We start from the raw sequence: 15732 nt of genomic DNA on the forward strand, positions 1-15732 counted from the left end.
TTAAAAAAAAAAAAAAAAAAAAAAATTAGTATTTTGTAATTAATTATTAATTAATATATAATAACAACAGAACCTAAAGGAAAATAATACAAATTGCTATACAAAAATATTGTTAATATATAAAAAAAACAAATTTAATGCCACTAATTGTTATAAAATGTCGACAGATAAATTCATTTGTCACATTAACCTTGGGCATTTGCTTAGTATACAAAATATAACATTATTAGTAGGGCCTCAATCCCTTATTGCTATATTGTGAGGCATATGCCTAGGGGGGCCCCAATTCCCGGAAGGGGGGTTGGAGAATTGGAAAACAAAGGAATTTTACCGATGTAATTGTATATCATAATTTATAGAGTTATAAAGAGAGGCCCCAGTCGTAATGATTGGGGGGGGGTCCTCCGGAAGATCTTAATCTATCAGTGGATATTAATTTGTAGAAAAAAAAAATCAGGTGCTTTTTTTTTGCAGTAAATTAACGTCTTACAGGGTTACATTATAGACATCATCTCGATTCTTCCAATTAACCTTCTTGGTGAAATATTATCGACCACTTTGTAACGTGTTGCTATAGCAACATGTTACCTTTTACAGTGCTATCTTTTCTACTTTACGAAAGCAGCAGAATGTAACACAGTTCTTGACATTAACTGTATAAAGTGCGACGTTCTTTAAGTAGATAATTGAAGTTAATTTATTTAATTATAATAATATAATATTTTAAATTTTAAAAATTATTTAAATATACTTACTTTTTTAAAAAATATACATATATATATTTTAATGATTATTATTAAATCAATAATTTAGCTCTTAAGATGATTGATAAGCTAACGAGGCCTTATACATTTGGTATTAAAGTTAAAAGATAATTAATTAATTGAGAAAATTATATTATGAAATAATGAATTTATAAGAAAATCGAGTCGAACCTGCAACGATGATCACCTGTAAACAACGGCCACCTCCGATAAACGGACACTCATGTTCCCATCAGTGGTCGTTGTTCGGAGGTTTGACTGTATACACGTATATATTACAATAAAGAAATGATGTAAGAAAGTATTATAGTCCTAAGAGGGTCTTTTTTTATGCCTTCGTGGGTTCGGATCCATTAAGATCAGGGTGGTCAGGAGAGAAGAGCTGGGGGCCCTTAGCGGTTCCTATCCGAATAAAATAATTAAACGCCGTTTAAAAAATTTTAAGTTAATCAAAAATAAAATAAAATAAGCAAAAGGAGGGCCCCATTCTACTCCTAGGCCTCATAAAAGCCAGTAGACACGGCCATACCTATTGCCAACAGAAGTTTCTGGGGTTTTACTATCACCCGGATTCGATTCCTGATCCTCCAGCGCAGTAAAACTAATGTCTCAACCTCAAGATTGTTGAGGTTTTCGATCGCTGGATTTGATCCTGAGTTCCCCAGAGTGATAGAACTAAAGCCTCAACCTCCTCAGTCATCTATCCATCACGTAAGAACAATAGAATTATACAGGAAAGCATAGTACAATATAGAAAAAAAATTTACACGAAAAGCAAATATCTTCCTTTTTTTTAGTATCTGTGAAGCATAAAATGCTTTATTATTTTATGGAAAAATATATAATTTAATAGATTATTTTCTTAATTTAAATCTTATCTAATTGTATAAAAAAACCTAACATAGTTCCCCTTTCTTATCTACAAATTCAATAAACAAACTAAATTTATAAAAAAAAGAGCAAAAATACATTTGTAATTTTATTTCTTTAATTTTTTTCCGTTTCCATCAAATTTCTATTGAATTTTTCTTTAAAAACAAGCGAGTTCAACGTCACACTGCTGCTTCTGCTACTGCTGCTGGGGGGTTGAAGTTGTTAAGAGATCTTTTTTTTACTCACCAATTATCAAGTATTTCCTTTGGCATCAATTTAACTGTAGTGATTACTTGATACTACTGAATCGGAAGATTTCCTATCCTCAAGGTAAAAGTATTTTCCATGTGTGTTTAAATGTACAAATAATTGGTATCCCTGCTATGATTTAAACACGGTTAATAAAGAATAATCATATTAACTTGTTAAAAAATTTTATATAAAAGAATTCTGTCGTGTATTTTTTTGAGCCAATTGATCTTATCAAAAATTAAATATTGCTCTCTCTCTTTGTCTTTTTTTTTACTGTTATAATTTTAAGACTTTCATAATTTCATGTGGCACGAAATCTCATGACGTGACACGAGGGTATATTGATGCCTGGTATCAAAATAATATGGGGAATTTATCACGCAAGCTACAGAAAATAGTACACCAAAGTAACAAGCTTTGTATAAAAGAAGAAAATAAAATAAAGTTATTGAACTACATTTACATTTGACATTAAAATTCGAGTTGAGATTATAAGGTTTTCATTTTTCATTTATTTATTTTTTTTATTAAAAAATTCGATATTAAATACCATAATATCATCATTCTTTAAAGATTTTTCTTTAATTTACACACACTTTTATATTAAAATTTAGATTAAAAACAAGAGAAATTGATGATTTTTCTAACGTAGTGAACACCAAGATGAAGTAGAGAAAAGGATTTAAGAGGTAGAAAATAAGAATATTCGCTTGTTTTTATATATATAAAAACAATATATTTATTTAATTACTTATTAAATTTATCAATTTAAACATTATATTATGATTTATAATGATTCTATAATTAAATACAATTGAACAGAAATGGGGCAAGTATATATTGAACAATAAATTATATATATTATCTATATATTCTTATACATCAGAGTCGAGATATTTTATCGATAGAACATCAAACAGAAGTATCTTAACACAAATCTGATTTATCATAGAGCTTAATGTCACACTGCTTTCCTATCTACCAACAAGATGTCATCGATGTAAGCCATAATGACAAAAGGCAGTTTCCTGATATATAAAAGAGGATATTATTCGCATATTATATTGTAAAAAGGGGTAAATTTATAACTTTTTCTTCAAATATAGTTGGTAATTAAATTGAAAAAAGTCATATAATTCACTATAATAAAGCATTAAAGATTGATCATTACGTAGCTCCTTTAAATGTCTCTTCTCCTCAAGACATTTGATTCTTTTTTTTTCTTAATTTTCTTTAATTATATTATTTAAAAATTGATTGATTTATTTAAAAAAACATATAAAATTAAATAATTACCATCTCAACGGATCCATAATGTCTGCGACTGAATACACCTCTTCTAGCAGTAAGATCAGCGGAAGAGGAACTAGAAAAAATAATAATTTAAATGTTAAAAAGAATAGAAAAATGGCGTAAATTTTATTAAATAAATTTACATTTTTAAATATAATTTTTATACATTAATTAATTTATATAATTATATAAATTAATTAATGTATAAAAATTATATTTAAAAATGTAAATTTATTTAATAAAATTTACGCCATTTTTCTATTCTTTTTAACATTTAAATTATTATTTTTTCTAGTTCCTCTTCCGCTGATCTTACTGCTAGAAGAGGTGTATTCAGTCGCAGACATTATGGATCCGTTGAGATGGTAATTATTTAATTTTATATGTTTTTTTAAATAAATCAATCAATTTTTAAATAATATAATTAAAGAAAATTAAGAAAAAAAAAGAAATCANCGAATAATATATTTATTCGAGTATAATAATAATTTCTTATGTGAAAATTTTAATTTATTGCAAAAAATATCCTGAAAAAGTTATTTTTTTTTTAATGGAAAAAAGATGTGAAAGTTCAATTATTGAATAGGAAAAAAGCCATTTTTTTCTCGATTGAAGTGATAAAATGAAATAAATTCTTTTTTTTACAGCGATAAAATTTTATTTTCTAAGTTATTCCCAACAGTTAGAAAGTAAAAGAAAAGAATTTATACAGATACATTCTTATATAATACAGTAATAACAATTTTACTACGATACAAATATAAAAAAAAAATTTTAAATATTAATAATAATTTTATACGTAATATAAAAGAAATTATAATATTCACGAGTTCTTAAAATGGTAAATATACAATAGTACTTTCTCCCTTCGAATCCCATTCAAAAAAATCCGAATCCATTTTCAGAACATCTGAATATTTCTTTAGTAACTTTATGAAATGATTTAAGAGGATATAAATGCAAATATGCTTAAGATAAGACGATAAAGAAGGAATTTTTGTATGTGATAATGAGTTATTGATGAGTGAATAACCTATAAATATATATATATATTCGTTAAAAAGGGTAATCGCCTGGAGCACCCAACAACAGAAAAGTTACAAAATAATCTGTTATTTTCCTAAATAAATTCTAAATTCTATTTAATTTCAATTCGTCTGAGCTTCATGAAGCTACACAACATACTATAACACACCATTGTATCAATACGTTAGAATAATGAATGATATTGATGTGTCCATAGCTTTAATTTCAAAATGTCCGCTTAATTATCACTTTTTAAACGTTTAAATATGTATATTTAAGTCTTAAAAATATATTTTTAAGCTTTATAATGTTATATTTTCTTGGAAATTGATCTGACAATAATAATAATAATAATAATTTCTTTGAAGAGCGAACTAGTCGATTGCTTTCAAAGAAAGTGACTTTAAAACGATAATTTCTTGACAAGTGATCTTATAATATACTTTCTGAGAGAGTAATTTCCATGGTTTTTTTCTATATAAAGTGTTTTTTTTATAACAGCAATTGTTCCAAACGCATTTTTACCAAATTACAATTGCTTTTTCTGAAGTGATTTATAATGCATTTTTTCTGGAAAAATAATCATATAATTGTATTTGTGGAAGGTGATATTATAATATTTTCTAATGGAAAATACGGCAGAACCTGTGAACAACGGCCACTGAGTGAAAAATTAAGAAATGGCCGTTGTTTGGAGGTTATTTTGTGTGCATTTTTTGTTCAAAGTTCCCGACAAAGTGGTCGCAGTTTACAGGTGGAGAATGGACCGTATAATGTTTTAATCGAAAAATTTTATATGATTAATATTATACATGTTATAATAGCTTCTGAATACAACTACAGTAAAACCTGTGTAAGCCGGAATCTCACGGTATTGAATATTTTTCCCTGTTTTCGTTTTGAAGAAGTTTTTCTTTAACATAAGATAATCGCTCCTATCTTCCGTTTAGGTAGGTTGTCCGTTTTGGACAGGTTTTATTGTATATACAAGAAATTATAATACTATGTTTTACGGTAAAAACACCCCCAAAAATTGTCTTATACTTGAATTGCATCTACCACAGGCTAACGAATCCCTCAAACTGCCTTCAACGAACAGTAACCTCTCTACTTGGTCCAATTTCCGAATTAAGATGTTAATTATAATTATGTTTAATTAGATATTATCATCATTAGGATATAGCTAAGCAGATTTTTCATGTATTCGTGTAGAATATTTTTATTGTAAATTATGTAATTTCGATATTAATGTGTATGCGAGAAATAATTAATAAATAATTAAAAATATTTTTTTAATGAAAAGTTGACGAAACAATTACATTCTCATTATTTGAACAAAATCAATTAACAACTCTTTTATTATCAATATAAGCAAGCGATATAAAAGTATATTTATAGAAGCATCAATTAATTTTTAAAAAAATCTTAATTTGTTCTATTCTTCGATCACAAAGCTTTTGTTTATACTGTCGAACCTACAATAACGGCCACCTCTAAACGGTGGCCATATTTAGGAACGTTGCTTTCAAAAATTCATAGAAAAACCTCCAAACAACGGTCTTATTTTTTAGGAATGTTTCTTTTCGAAATGCACACAAAAACCTCCAAACAACGACCGTTTATTTTCAGGAAAATTTACATTTAAAAAGCATAGAAAAAACCCTAAAAACCTCCAAACAACGACCGTTTTTTTAGCAATATTTACATTTGAAATGCATAGAAAAAAAATCCTAAAAACCTCCAAACAACGACCGTTTTTCCAGCAATATTTACATTTGAAATGCATAGAAAAAAAATCCTAAAAACCTCCAAACGACGGCCTTATTTTTCAGGAATATTTACATTTGAAATGCATACAAAAACCTCCAAAGAACGACAGTTCTTCATAAATCCCCGAGTGGCCGTTGTTCACAGGTTTATCCGTATTAATAATTCCTAATATAATAAATCGATTTTCATTAAAAATTTAATTATAAATTTAAACTTTTAAACGTAAAAGAAGGCGTTGTAAAGTACCAAACTTCAGAAATTATGAATGAGACGTAACCAATTCATCACGTTTTATTTTGACATTAAACACGAAACGGCACTACGATGTACGTCAAATTATAATAAACATTAAACATTCATTAAGTATTATTATATACATGTTTAAACATAAAATAAATAATTTAAACTTCAAGTTTATTCGAGATACGTTGAGAAAATCTGACGTTTAATTAAGTAACACGTGACTCGGACATACAGACAGACAGTTCGATCCTTTCCAGAGGTTAATACATCAGTAGATACTTAACTGACTACAGAGCATGATAAATAATAAATAATATATATTTTTTTTATTTAGAAAAATAATAATAAAGTAACATTATACGTGAAATATTTTAAAGTGTATATAGTTCTACACTTTGTAACTAGACGTAAATTGGGCAATAAATAGAAAAAAAAAGCAAGGGGTGTAATGGTTGAATTATTTATGACATACTCTCGTGTTATAGATGCTTGTTAACGTGTAAAAAAACACCTATAGAATATGAAAAGAATATAAAAATATACTTTTTAACCTTGTATAAGTGTTAGTTATACTAAGAACTGAATACAAAGTATGAGTCGTATAATAATACTCTTCTTTTATGAAGTGATTTATGGACACATCACGTGAGAAGGGCAATATATTGCTGCAAAGCCAGAAAAAAAAGGATATTTGTAGTCAATGAAGTCACTTTTATTACGTAAAAATAATAATAATAATGCAAATATTTACCTTTCTAAGGTAGGTATAATAATACTTTACTTTTTAATTTTCTTTGTGATTGACAAGGCTAATATAGAAAGTGGATAAGTTACTTCAAACTTATGTAACTAGCTACTAGTTACTGTGAAAAACTAGTTGCTAGTTTAATTAATTACTGTTAATAGTTATTTATTTATTAATAATTTATAAGTAAATTTTTTAAAGATTATTTGGAAGACGAGGCATAAAATAATTGAATAAAAAAGTAATTTATAAGGTATAATTAATTAATTCGTTAAAAGTAACATTAAAATTTCAAGAATTCCTCTAGAGGCTGGATAGATTTTTAACAATCATGAAGAGTGCTGTTTGGTAGAAAAGAGCGGAGGTGATCCATGTCTGGAACAACATTCCTTTTAACCTCATCCGATGGGAGACACTAAAACCGTACATTACTTCTAACAGGAGCATTTTTCACATTTAGATCCGACAGTTATCGTTGCTGTCACACAATCGACCCCTTACACAACACTCACTAAATCTCTTCTCGCTATTCAATATTACAACTGAACAGTATACTTCCAAAGTATTTTTTTTTACTGTGCACTTAGTTCTTATACTAGGGCTTTTTAGTAAGATATACTCTGAAATACTAGGACTTATTAGTAAGATATACCCTGAAATACTAGGACTTCTTAGTAAGATATACTCTGAAATACTAGGACGTCTTAGTAAGATATACTCTGAAATACCAGGACTTCTTAGTAAGATATATTCTGAAATACCAGGACTTCTTAGTAAGATATACTCTGAAATACCAGAACTTCTTAGTAAGATATACTCTGAAATACCAGGACGTCTTAGTAAGATATATTCTGAAATACTAGGACTTCTTAGTAAGATATACTCTGAAATACTAGGACTTCTTAGTAAGATATACTCTGAAATACCAGGNAATAATAATAATAATAATAAAACATCATCTGTATGGTACAAGTGCAGTTTAAATGTTTACTTAAATTTAAATACTATAAAGGAAATAAAAAAATTTATTATCGATGCCAGCTGTTTTTATTTTCAATAAATATATATTTATAATTATTATATTTAAAATTTAAACTATATAATGGTCTTTACTTAAAGAGGTTAAAAAGTCAATTATTACACAGCTGGCGACTGAACCAATTGAAAGTATTTAATGGATCTCGTCGTAATTTTTTGAAAAATTTAATTTCTGGTAAAAACTAACGTAATTTGTCATATTTAAATTCTTATATAAATATATTACACACGTTTCGAATTAATGCACATTAATAAGAGAGAGAATTTGGAAGTACAGTAGTTTCTTATACCTGTATACATTAACCTTTATTTTTTTTTTTTATAAATTATGTAAATGAGTAAATTAAAGAAACACTAACCCACTTGTCGATACCCGTCGATTAAAACTGACTGGTGGTTGATATCCATGCAGTCCAGGTACAAGAGGTGTGAGCCTCTCCACACAAAGCGAGCGCGATCTATCCCTCTTAGGTATGACAGTCTTTACAGGTGGTTGCTTTGTCTGCCCCAGTTTGAATGGCATCTTCTTGAAGTATACAAAACCTTTTTGTTCACCTCATATAACAGATTAGAATTTGATGGACGTTTAACATCTCTGTAACAGCACCCACACTCCACGCCGACTAGACTATGCTGCCTTGTTACACAGCCACATGCGTGTGTGTGTGTGTATGTATGTAAGTGTGTGTGTGTGTGTGTGTCTCTCTCTCTCTATCCGAACATGCGCACTTTATCACGATGACGTAGGATAAACTGCAGTGTATTGATGTTTTACTTGGCACTTTATATATCAAAATAATAATAATAAAAGAAATAACACTTGTGTAACGTAACGAACATTACCACAAAAAAAAAAAAAATACAATAATTCTAACCAATTTAAAATGTATAAAATTCCTTCTCGTTTTTCGGTTAAATGAAAATTTTATATTGAAATTTGAAGGAAAAATAAAAAAAAAACATTAAAATTTGTAACAGAATTTTATTTACTGCTTTATTTTATAATTGAGGAATAGTTGAAGGTGATTATGATCAATAAAAATAAATAAAAAAGGTAGTTTAACTTGACGCTCATAGTGTTTATTCAGGATTTTCTAAGGCAACATAGCGTGATTAGAGTCATGTTATGGTAACTCGATGCTGACTACATTTATTCGGAATATTTCTAAGGAAATTTAACATGGAACTCATCATACTTCTTCGGAATTTTCTAAGAAAACATGGCATAAACGGTGTCAAATTCGGATAATTGAACATGGCATTGATTACATTTTCTAAAGAAATTTAATCAAAATTACCATTTCTAATGATTATTAACGAGTAGCACAACGAATTAATAATCTATTCCATATATTTTTTTTATTTTTATATGAATTACTCCCTAAATTTTACCTAAAATGTTAAGGAGTCTTCTACCACGTGTAATAAAAAAATGAATAAAATTACATTATTATAAATTAATAATCGTAGAAGCAAACAGCAATTAAATTTACATTAATTAAGGATTAAACAGGAATAAAAATATCTTTTCATATAGACTAAGAAAATATAAAAGTGCTTAAGCGTTATCCTAGAAGTGTTCCATTAACCATTTGTTTGATTAATGGATAATGTTAGGATCATTAATGATCGAAAGAACTCGTAAAGAATGATGTTTCTTTTATATTTTCTTGTTTTCTTTTAATAATTTATAAATATATTTTTATATTTCAAAAAAATTTACATTTTGTAAAGATTATTTTTGCTNAAAAAAATAATCAAAAAAAAAAAAGTAATACAGTTAACAATATTTAAAACATTTGTACAATAAAATAATATAAAAATCATGGTTTTGTAGTTAAAAAAAATAAATTTCTACAGGGAAATTTTTAAGGAAAAAATATATTTTTTCCTTTTAAATAAATCACTTCTTATTGTTTAACAATTTCATGATGATTATTAAATGTTCAACTGAAATCAAGGGCATACGAGAAAGTGTTTCTTTTATAAATTTAATTTCAATTAAATTAACTTTGTAAACAATGTTATGCGGGTTATTTAATGCTTTATACATTTCAAAATTATTATAATTTTTTTAAAATTTTAATTCAATTTTTATTGTAATTTAAAATTTATTGTAAGTGTAAATTACGTAAATTTAGCTTATTTATTAATTAAAGCAGCGAATTAAATTCTTCTTCATTCTTTCAGCCATAAGAAGGCCCTTTTAATATATAAATTTTCCATTTTAAACTAATACAAAATCTACCAGGAAATATTTAATATCTATAATCTTAATTAACTTATTTTCTAAAGTTTCTCATTTAAATTATCTTTAGATTATTATCATCAACATTCTTAAGTTTAATTTACAAGTAGTAGTAGTAGTACATTTAATATTTAATTCGATATTACTTACATTCTAGGAAACAATCCAATTTTCTCTTATATTAAAATTATTCTACTTGTAATTATTAATTTAAAAATTAGATACTTATTACTATGTACTCGTCATTTACATTCATTATCAGAAGGAGGGAAAAAACACCCCTTCACTGTTAAAAATGCTTTAAAAAATGGAGTTAATTACATCTTAAAAACCCCCACTTTTACAGCTTAATTTCTCATGATATAGATATATTTAAGGGTATTATAGGGTTATATATATATACAGCCGACTCCCCTATAACAGTATTGATTATTCTGTTTTATATGAATTCCATGTTGTACGAGTCACTTAGATTTTACAAATACGTGAGCCGTTCACAGCCCGGCACACGTATTTGTAAAATCTAAGTGACTCGTACAACATGCAATTCATATAAAACAGAATAATCAACAGTGTTATAGGGGGGTCGACCGTACACATTACAATTATACTGAAACACTTATGTCCCCTATTTAGGTGTTAGAAACGAATAAAACCAGGTAACTTCATGCTTTCAGCTTGCTCTTGAGGCACGAACTCGTTACCATATGTCAATTTTATCCACTCTGGTACTCTAAAAGTGTATGAAACTAATCTGATAATGATTATGACAACATAATTATTTATTTCAAATGTATTTGGTCAATTAATTTATAAACCAATGTTTTTAATGAATATTACAAATCGTAGAATAAGAGTAATTGAATCCTCAAATGTACTGTCAGAACTCAACAGGAGATCCTCAATGATAGAATCCTACTGATTCCTGAATAGAAAAGCTGTCATTGACAGGCTTCCATTGATGATAATGTATAGTTCTTTCTCTCTTACAAATGTATACTTTTAACATAACTAATTTAAGGTAAAATTAATTAAAATTAAATATAATATTTAATAGGCAATTACTTTATCATCATCCATTTTTTTAAAGTGTAATTTTAAATCATTAAATAATATAAAAAAAATCTATAAAATAACAATTAAAAGTTTAAAAAACTTTAATTTTAATTAAGAAATTTGCCTTACAAATCTTGTTTTCAGCTAATTATCTTGGGAGAATTTATAACAAAAATAAGTCCACATGCTTTTAAGTTTACATTACATTTAATTTATTTTAATTTATATAAACAAGTATTAAATTCTGATAAACTAATTATAAAATAAATTAGCATAATAATTTAATCTTGTTTGAAAGTTCTCAATATAATTATAATAAAGAAATTTAATATTAAATCAACCAAGTTCTAAATTATTTATTTAATTTATTATATTTTAATTTAAGAAAAAAAAACCTAATAATAATTTAGATTTTACAATGGTTTTTTAACTGACTTTTGGACCACCCTATTTAATAAACGTTGGTAGAGTAATGTTTTAATCTTTTTAAGCATAAAATTTATCTATTCTGTTTGAATAAGCGTACAAAAAGAAGGTAATTTTGGATCCAAACATTCATTGACCCAAGTATTATACTCAGAATTCAAAGTTTATTACTTGGTTTCATTTAGATTAAAAGGTACGCATTAAAAAGGCGTGCAAAATTATAATAAATTCATAAATTTCTAAATAATAAATCAAAAAGCTATTGCATGTTCACACGATATACATTTCCTGTATTTCTAAATAGAAACAATATAAAATTTATCAAATTTAAACCAACTATAATTTTCAACTAGTAGATCGCGAGCCCCGAATACATTTACGCTTATAATACGGTAAAAATTCGCTAAGTATATAAAAAAACGATGAAATTATTGTCCAGGAAACTTTATAAAATCGAAATTTAATTGATTTTTCTCTATTTCTAGGATATTATAATCAATTCAAAAAGTTAAAGTAACTCAGTAACAGAATTTAATCAAACTGTAATATAACAGAAACTCGAGTGAAATTATCAAATGTATCAACTGGATAATTATATTTTACACTTATCAAATTATCTAAAATACTGTAGAAAGGTAGGAGAAATAATTGTTTATTAATCAATTTTCCTACGGTTAACAATATATTTTATTTGCTTAGATATAAATAAACTCAACTTCCAATGCATGTATACAAATGAAATTACATAATATAACGTTCAGAATATGGAATATTAAACCACAATAATGAGTTTAAACTCATGGGAACAACACAGCGGTTCTATTCAGATAATCAGATTGTTAATGTAGCACGAAAAGCGTTATTATATTCTTCCCCACGGAATGTAGGCTAAGATTTTCTGTAACTAGAAACTCTCTTAATAACCTAAATGCAAGCTTAGAAATTATTCTATAATATAAATATACATTTTTTTAAAAATATTCTCCTAAAGAAATTGGTTATGCGTGTTCTTAAAATCATTTTATACTGTTTATTTCACTATAAAATCGATTTTTGGTTAAATAATCGTATAAAATGTCGAATTACTATTATTTTGCGTATTTTTTTAATGGTAAATAACGCATTTCTATGAGAGAAAATCGTAGTTTAAACACAGCAATGCCGATCAATCAGTTCGGCTCATTGTAAATAAACACATTCCCCCCCCCTCCCCAACAAAGCAAGTTCCCTCTTGTTTCTCTAACAGTCGTGACTTTCCTTCTACCTATCCAAGTAATCTTGATCCAGACTGCCACAAATTACACGCTATGGACTCTGTTTCCGGTTGGATTCACCCTATGTTTCTACTGTAGCAATGGCATGATTGGCTGGAAATTGCTTGCAGTACTCCTGATTGAAAAGAAGGTTATAACCAATTTTTTTTTTTTGAAATAAAAATAGTCCTGTAATGAAATATTGCAACATCCTGTCGAAACTTTCTTCTTTTTTTTCAAATATATTAAAGCATATTTTCTAAAAAAACAAGAAAATCCCTTACTCTTTGGGTCTTATTGAAGATGGATCAACCATAAGAGAAAATTCATAGAAAAAATTAAATTACTTAAAAATAAGCAGATTTTACTTGTTGCTAATCGTGTTCAATACGATTTCGTAAAATATTTAATGTTAACTTAAAAATATTAATCATATTTTCTGAAGATACCCTTCATTGCAGCTCATTGACGATCCTTTCCTCTTCGTAATCGACATTAATGGAATAGGTTCAGTTTTACTTAAATTAACCGTGATTTTACTTGATACTAATTAAGTTAAAAACTTAATTAAATTTTATTTAAACAGTTAATTAACGTACAGCATTGTGTACAGCTGAAGATAGGTGCCAATATTAATAATAATAATAAAAAAATTAATAATAACAGAGTAAACTCTGCTTTCTTGAAGCCAACCAATGTTAACCTTACTGAATGTAATATAATTAAACACTTTAACAGCGGATTAATGGGTGAGTGAGGGGGTGGTGTGTGTGTCTCCTAGTACCATCTGGCGGCGGAGAAACGAATTATTCGACATCAATTCCTATCTGTTGCTAAGTTACAAGGGAAGGTTGAAGTAAAACGAGGCCCATTTCCGTTACAGTAACGACCTTTTCGCATTAGAGGAAATGAAATGGTGATAGTCGTGGCAAGATTGGATCGTTTTCTAATTCTCTTTTATCAACTTCCAATATAACAACTCCTGAAATTGTTCTCCACTTCTTTTATTTATTTTTTTATATATATTTTTTCTTATTTATTTATTTAAATACTTCGTTACTCTGTACAAACTTAACTCAATCCAATTACATTTTAATAATGTAAAGCACTCGGAAATCAATTCTAAAATAGAGGGAAAAAAAAGGTAAATTTGTACCATTTAATTGTAATTTTTTTTATTTATTTATTTTAATAAGCAAAAATCTTTTATTTATTTTGAAGTTTCTTTAGGTTTATTATTGTTGACAGTGCCGCATGCACTTTATTTAAGATGTTGATTGGCTGTCACGAAATCCTCAGGGGACAAAAGCGATGACGTCAAAGAAGAAAGATATCTTCAAAACGTCAAGCTAGAAATAATATTTAGGCTAGAATATGTAAATTTGGATTTGTCGGTATGTTGGAAGAGAGTTTCATTAGTATTGACAGAAATCTCATGAATTATAAATGAAAATAACAACAATATATATTATATAAGCAAGAAGGAATATCTAAGTAAAAATTTTTGAATGGTAGAAAATGTTTAAATTTAAATATCATTATTTTTTTAAATGTCTTAATAATGTATTGTCACCAAATAAATAATGAAAAGTAGCAATATATATATAAAAAATGTACATGCTTTTGAAATAGTAAAAAATTATTTAATCAACTTTCCACATCTCCTGTACTCTAATATTATATTTTATTTATTTACTTTTTCCAACAATATATATATAATTTTCTTGAAAATATACACCTAAATTAATATATATACACGTTCAAAATATGGAAAAATATAACTTAAATTGAGTTTTAAAAACAAATATATATATATAGAAGTATACAGGATGATATTGAAATATAAGAGTTTAATTTTAATTATTATTACATTAAATTTTAATTTAAATAATTGTAATTAAACTTGCATTTTTAAAGGCATTCAAAACCAGACAAAATTGCTTTTTATTTATCCTTCCTTTTATAGATTAGATTATGTATAGAATTATCAGAAATGACGTCATTTCACATGCTTTTCTATCTCTTAAACTCTATAAATGACGTCAGAATTATTATTTTACGTCATTAAAAAAAATATTAATTATGTAAATATAATTACAATTAACTTAAATGATGGTAAACATAATAATAATAAGGGAGAGAAAAAAAAATCATGTTATATTTTTCTATGTTTAAAAAAAAGGAGATTAAAAGGGATGAAAGGAGAAAGATAAAAATGTATATATTATTATTTTTTTAAAATTATTCTTGTCATTTTTTTAAAAGTAATTTATGTTATTAAATAAAATTTTATAAAATTTTTCTCAAATTATTTTTCTTTTTTTCAAGTAATTACACAAGATCATTAATAAAAAGCAAGAAATAGCAAACTGTCAGATTATTATTATTATTTTTTTCCTTTTACTTCTGTTATTTTTCTCCAATCCTGAATCATTTTCCTCATTAAAAAGAAAAACTAAATGTCAAAAAATTTATGAGACTTATTTATTTTACATGAATCCTCCATCACTTCCTTATGAGAAAATCATTTTTTATCACCTTAATTAATTTTTTTTTTTGTATTAGAAATAATCAATGAACAAAAGAACAAAAAAAAATATCCTTTAGATATCTTCAAAATAACAATAATTATTAATTGTAATTTTCTATAATTGTTATACAATTAAATTAATTATTTCTGTGAAAATTTAAATATTTATTTGTTACTAATGATATATATATAATATTAGTTACTTATATTATTAA

The 15732-nt window shown here is 26.4% G+C and overlaps 1 protein-coding gene across 1 annotated transcript in view; it reads right to left on the bottom strand.

Annotated features, from left to right (window-relative positions):
- Positions 1 to 15732, bottom strand: part of LOC111618633 (GTPase-activating Rap/Ran-GAP domain-like protein 3) — a 148678-nt gene that overhangs the window by 57401 nt on the left and 75545 nt on the right. Inside the window, 1 exon segment of the mRNA XM_023360195.1 lies at positions 3186 to 3255. Within this exon segment, the coding sequence (XP_023215963.1) occupies positions 3186 to 3255 (70 nt within the window).

The sequence above is a fragment of the Centruroides sculpturatus genome, unplaced genomic scaffold (assembly GCF_000671375.1).
Source record: "Centruroides sculpturatus isolate CEXI.00-Female unplaced genomic scaffold, Cexi_2.0 scaffold67, whole genome shotgun sequence".
Lineage (NCBI taxonomy): Eukaryota > Metazoa > Arthropoda > Arachnida > Scorpiones > Buthidae > Centruroides > Centruroides sculpturatus.